Source organism: Trypanosoma conorhini (genome assembly GCF_003719485.1).
Source record: "Trypanosoma conorhini strain 025E chromosome Unknown Tco_14.4_contig_00875, whole genome shotgun sequence".
Lineage (NCBI taxonomy): Eukaryota > Euglenozoa > Kinetoplastea > Trypanosomatida > Trypanosomatidae > Trypanosoma > Trypanosoma conorhini.
In genome coordinates, this window is record NW_021704969.1 from 1 (window position 1) to 5,922 (window position 5,922).

At 53.0% G+C, this 5,922-nt stretch overlaps 2 protein-coding genes across 2 annotated transcripts, besides 5 other annotated features; both read left to right on the forward strand.

Annotated features, from left to right (window-relative positions):
- The first annotated feature begins 79 nt into the window (after window positions 1–79).
- Window positions 80–122: a microsatellite.
- Window positions 123–182: 60 nt separating this feature from the next.
- On the forward strand, window positions 183–2,126 carry Tco025E_08785 (putative protein kinase; the record flags this gene model as incomplete). The annotated part of the gene is made up of 1 exon (XM_029375627.1): window positions 183–2,126. The coding sequence occupies one exon, from the start codon at window positions 183–185 to the stop codon at window positions 2,124–2,126; it is 1,944 nt and encodes a 647-aa protein (XP_029224253.1).
- A 128-nt stretch (window positions 2,127–2,254) lies between these two features.
- Window positions 2,255–2,298: a sequence feature (GA-rich).
- A 504-nt stretch (window positions 2,299–2,802) lies between these two features.
- Window positions 2,803–2,822: a microsatellite.
- A 635-nt stretch (window positions 2,823–3,457) lies between these two features.
- Window positions 3,458–3,474: a microsatellite.
- Window positions 3,475–3,656: 182 nt separating this feature from the next.
- On the forward strand, window positions 3,657–5,702 carry Tco025E_08786 (uncharacterized protein; the record flags this gene model as incomplete). The annotated part of the gene is made up of 1 exon (XM_029375628.1): window positions 3,657–5,702. The coding sequence occupies one exon, from the start codon at window positions 3,657–3,659 to the stop codon at window positions 5,700–5,702; it is 2,046 nt and encodes a 681-aa protein (XP_029224254.1).
- Window positions 5,703–5,857: 155 nt separating this feature from the next.
- Window positions 5,858–5,881: a microsatellite.
- Window positions 5,882–5,922: the final 41 nt, after the last annotated feature.

The following is a 5,922-nucleotide window of genomic DNA, read 5'->3' on the forward strand; positions in this document are numbered from 1 at the left end:
GTCGGGTAATAGCCATAAGAAAAAATAAGGTGGGGTGGAAGTCGTCTGCCGTCATTAGTTTCTTGATAGCTCCTCCACCTATAAATATATTCATCTATCTATCTATATATATATATATATATTTGCACCCTCGAAGCAAACAACAAAAGCGGGAGGAGAAGTACGAGCGTCCGTCGTTCATCATGCCTTCGTCAAGGTGGGGTGCCGACCCTGTCGTGCGGGAGCCGTCGGGTGATTTTCAGTACATTGGCGACTACGCCGTGGGTGAAACCATTGGAAAGGGAAGCTTTGGGAAGGTCAAGAAGGGTCGTCACCTTCCGACCGGAGAGACGGTCGCCATAAAGATACTGAACCGTAACAAGTTGAAGAGTGCCAAAATGGACCAAAAAATCTATCGCGAGATAAATATACTCAAACTCTTTTCTCATCCCAATATTTGCCGGCTCTACGAGGTCATCTCAACCCCCACCGACATCTTTCTCATTATGGAGTATGTTGAGGGTGGCGAGCTCTACAGCTACATCGTAAAGAAGGACGTGTTAAAGGAGGATGAAAGCCGCTACATATTGCAGCAAATTGTTTGCGCGCTAGAGTACTGTCATCACTTCCTTGTCGTCCATCGGGACCTCAAGCCGGAAAACATTTTGCTCGGCCCCGGGCTGCAGGTGAAACTCATCGATTTTGGACTTGCCAACATTATGAAGGACGGCGAATTTTTGGCAACCTCGTGTGGATCGCCCAACTACGCTGCGCCAGAGGTCATTTCCGGTAAGTTGTACTTTGGCCCAGAGGTGGATGTGTGGTCGTGCGGGGTCATTCTATACGCCATGCTCTGCGGGTATCTCCCGTTTGATGAGGACAACATCCCACTGCTCTTCTCCAAAATCAAAAAGGGGAGATACACGATTCCCCGTCATGTTTCACACGGCGCGCGTGAACTCATAGAGCAGATTTTAGTTGTTGACCCGCTTATGCGTCTGACGATTCCGCAGATTCGCGACAATGTGTGGTTTAACGTGCATCTTCCCATGCGTCTTTCGTACAACGAAACAATTTTCCTGACGAGGGAAAAACGTATCTCGCCAAAGGCGGCAAGTCGAGCGGCGAAGATTCTCGGTATGCGGGACAGAGATGTTCGCAGTGAGATTGCGGAGGGCAGTGGTGCTGGCTTTGTGGCCTACAACATTCTTCTGGATGCAGAGCGAGGGAAACAGATCATCGCGGAAGCAGCCCCGTTCGCGGTAGAAGATGACATGCACGGTGGCTCAAATCGCCTGGTGGCACACGTATCGAAGGCAACAGAACGTGAGCTGAACCTTGGACTTCTGCTCACACAGAGCCCTGCCATGGAAACACTCCTAGAAGCTGGGGATGCCACCGCTAATAAAAGTGCCTACAACTGCGGTAATTTTCTTCCGGCTTCCGTGCAAGAGACAAAAATGATGGCGTTATCCTTGCATACACCAGTCTCGAATGGTAATTTCAGCATTTCAAAGCGGCCAGACTCCCTTACAGACGGCACAAATCCGTTTGGGTCCGGTATTATTGGAAGTGGTAATAGTATGCACCGCCCATCCACTCTTTGCGCCAGCGTACGTCAAGGATCAGGCAATGCGCTCGCCACAAGTATGAACGACCGTCAACGTGTTGGGTCTGTTGCGAAGTCCCACGTGATCTACACGAGGGACGAGGAGGAATTTATTGTGCGGAACAACTTTGGCTGGCGGATTGGTTTGATGAGCGACTTTAACGCTGCCGTCTCACAGAATGTCCTTTACGGCACACTGAGAGCCTTTGACATGGAGTGGAAGGTACTGGCGCCATTTCGTCTGCTGGCCCGCACAACGCCGGGGACTTGGGCCAAAATTGGTCTCGCACCAACAAAGCCGCCGCAGACGCCGCTGTCGCTGGACCTCTCGGAATACTCCAAAGATGATGTCACAAACCCGGCAGCGAACGCCCCCACTGCCGCTCCTCCCCAGGTGGTTGTGGCCCTGTACCTGTTTCGTATCCAGGAGAAGCATGACAAGGGATACCTGGTGGATTTTAGCGTGGTGAAGGGCGCACTTCTCGCGCTCGAGGTTGTGCTGCGCCTTTCAGCGACGCTCATCCGTCGCATGGGATGAACCGTCGCTCCCAAACCCCCGGGGAGCGGGCGGAAGGCGGGGGGAGAAGAAGAACAGAGAAGTTACAGCCGGCAGCCGGAGGGTTCAACGCGAGTAGGAGGGAATGAGCGAAGGGAGCACCATGCGTGAAGAAACAAAAAAAAAAAAGAGAGAGACGCAAAGAAAAAAAAAAGGTACTGAAAGGCAATGTGTTGAGAAGGGCGAGGCATAAGCGTTAAGGGCAGGCTAACGTGAGGAATAAAGCATAAGTATATCAAAAAAAAAAGGAAATAAACTCAGCTATAAAAGTGACCGAATTGAGTCTGAGTGAATAGGCGCGAATAATTTCCGCTTTGGAGTTATTTGTGTTGCTCTTGTTTTTATTTCTCTGTGTAGGCCGGGGGATTGACGCCTTTCAGGCCTTTACTGGCATCCTCGGCGGTGTGTTGGTCACAAATCGCTCCTCCATCCCATGCTTTTTCTACTTGCCGGCTATCCTCCTGTCGCGGGGCCTCAACATTGTGAGTGAGTGAGTGAGCGTCATAACTCCCCCTCCCTGGAAGGAAGGTGGTGGAAGTCTCGTGAACTCCAGAGCACCACAAGCAGGGTCGTGCAGCTAACGAAAGCAAACAGCGCTACATGAGGGGGTGTCTCCATCTCTATCTGTGTGTTGGGGAACTGTGCCATCGGCGGCAGGTATATATATATATACTATATGTGATGTCACGCTGTTACAGGGCGCATTTACCTGAAGTAAACAAAAAAAGGAGCTCGTGTGGAATAAACACGCATATCTTCGTATACATTTTATTTATATTGGTGGTGGAGTGGGTGGAAAAGAGAAAGAACGAAGGAGAGAGTTGCGTCACTTAGCCGTAACTTTCTTTTTTTTTTTCTATTCACTCCCAACTCATGGGGTAGGGAACAGTCAAGAAAAATGATGATTGCCGTTATTGGCGCATATACATCATTTGGTTTCTCTCTGGCTTCTGTTACAGTCTTACTATTACTCCCCCTCCCTTTTTCTTTTTTCCATTCCCTCCTTTTGCTGGCATACTTCACCCCCTCGCCCCGGCGTCGCGTGCGCTCGTGCGTCTCACCCTTACACCTACGTGTGTGCCATGTTTCCCCTCACCCCTCACGAGGAAGCGCGAGGGGGGCGGAACAGAGAAGCAGCGCAAGTGAGCAAGCGCGGGTGCAGGGTGGTGGAGGTACACGATACAACACGCAAAGTAACTAATGGACCACATTAAACACAAGGAAATACACGCACCGATGCGAGTGCGCGCCGCCGCGCACGCACAGACAAATGTGAGCATATTTGGGTCCGAATGCATCCGAAGAAGGCGCACGTGTGTGTGTGTGTGTGACGCATTTCCCTCATATCCTTTTCACTTTTGTTATTTTTGTTTCTTCTTCTTTTGTTCTTTCTGGCTTCATCGCCGTCAACGATCTTCGTCTGTGGATCGACCCAAGCAGCCACACACGCACAGAGAGAGGGGGAGAGAGACAAGGAAACGAAAAGAAGACAAAAGCAAACGGTGGAGTGGAATGCTTTGCTGCTGGGGTCTCAGGCTGAGCAAATCCCGTCGCGATGGTGTCCCCGATGTGGGGAAGTTGCTTTATGGCAAGCGAAAGAATGCCATTCACACAGCAAGCAAGGCGAAACCGTCTGTGGTGGGGATGCTGATGCAAGCGCCCGAGTCGGAATTGCGCCAGGCGGCTTGGCGAGCCGCAAAGGTGAAGGAACTCAACCAGTCAACTCTCTCGGAGGTGCTAAAAAAATATCGCGCCGTCAATCGCCTTGACCGCTCAGAGGTGGTGGTTGCGGTGGCCGACGAGGTTCATCTAGGGCTGACATCTTCACAGTACTGCACCTTGATAGCGCATGCCAACGACAACAAGGACTACCAGGCTGCCATGCGCTACTGGGAACGTGCATGCAGTGAAAAGAAGGCCAACGAAAAGGTACACGGAGCTCTTCTCGCCGCGTACCGTGGCGCGAGTCGTTGGAAGGACGCTGTGCGGCACTACAATTCTATGCTCGAAGATAATATGCCATTTGATCCATATGCGCTTCATACCGTTATGAATGCTTGTCGAAGGGGAGACGCTTGCGATGTGGCAATCTCAACCTTCTACAAGGCGGTTAGCTCAGGGGGTTCTCCCAACAGTGCCGTGTACCTCGAGCTTCTGCGCTGCATGCAGCAGTTGCGGCAGCCTAGCCAGTGGAAAATGAGCCTCGACGTCCTTCGTTCCATTGAGGGAAAAGTGGATCTAACCGCCGGTCACTTCAACGCCGCGATGGCGACGATGGGCGGGGCTCTCTGGACCAAAGGTGTGGAGTTGTTTCAGACGATGAAGGCGAAAAATGTGCAGCCTAGCAAGGAGACATTGTCAACGTTGGTTTCGCTCAATCCGAACAACCTCACTCACACAGTGCAGTGCGTCGCCGAGGCTCACACGCTTGGGATGCCGGTAACCGACGCCATGTACCGTGCGGTTCTTGCAAACTTGTTTCGCATGAAACTTGATCACGAGGCGGTGCGGTTTGTCGAGCGGGAGTTTGCTAGGTGCAGCGAGGACGTCGGCAACCCTGTGAATGCGCCGCTCTCACTAAGCCTTGCCATCATTGACAGTCTTTTGGCGCACAACAAACCTCAGCAGGCACTGTTGTTTTTCTTCACATTTGAGACGAGGTTAGGCAACGTGGTGGGAGCTGCCACTCGTGGGCTTGGCACGGTTGGGCTCCGCTCACAACGGTGGATTGTTCAGGGGCGCGTGGCTGTCGTCGACCACAACGTCCTTCTTAACCCACGCTGTGAATCTCTTCTTTCCCACTACGACTCCATACTTGTGCCATTTTCGTCGATCCGGCTGCTTGTGCGTCGGGTGCGGGAGTTAGTCGGCACGGTGAAGGGGCGCTACACGAAGCTGAGGCTGAATTGGCTGCAGAAGCTCACGGCGGACCCGACAACCCCGCTGCGTGTCTTGCCGATTGCGCACCAACTCACCGCCCACACGTACATCCTCGATGGACCCGTCACCTCCGAGTCGTTCGAGTGTTTGCGCGAGACGGCACAGGAAGAGAAGGCCGAGGCGGCGCAACAAGAAGGGAGCCGCACAGCGCCGCTGTTAATTCGCAAAAGGGATACGCTCTTCTCTGCCACTGATTCTCTGACTCCGTTTCCTGGAGGGGAGCTCAAGGAAGGGGTCGTTGGGAAGCCAGCTGAGTCCACCCTCGCCAGCGGCAGGGGTGATAGTAGTCCGTTCGTTCTGAACAATCCAGACCGCATGAGCGCCCCGGAGCGTGTGCTTGCCGTGGCGGTGATGCTCAAGGCACTAAACCCTGATGCTAGCGTGCATGTTCTCTCACCAAACCCCGTGCAGCTGCAGGTGGTGGAGAAGTGGAACCAAACGCATTCCCTCACACCCTTGACGATGGTTCGCTACCCTGAGGAGGTGGCTGCAAAGGCACCTGCCGAACAGCAGCAGCTGCCGATTGACCCATGTAAGACGACTGCGCCCGGAGAAGAAACTGCAGACTCTGTTCGAACGCTGCGGCAGGAACGAAGGCCGCTCTTTGTCCCTTCGTGATTCGAGGGCGTTCTCTCGTCCGGGGGCAGAGACAGCCTCCACCCCCCACCAAGAGCTGTTTCCGTCAGTGGAAATGGCGTATTCACATGATGCGCAGATGTGTGCTGGAATATGTGACGCAAGAAGAAAAAAAAAAGCAACGAAAGTAACATGCCCACACACACACACGCACGCCCACAAAAAGACGGTGTGTAGGAGCATAGTCTCCGCGAGGAGGGGT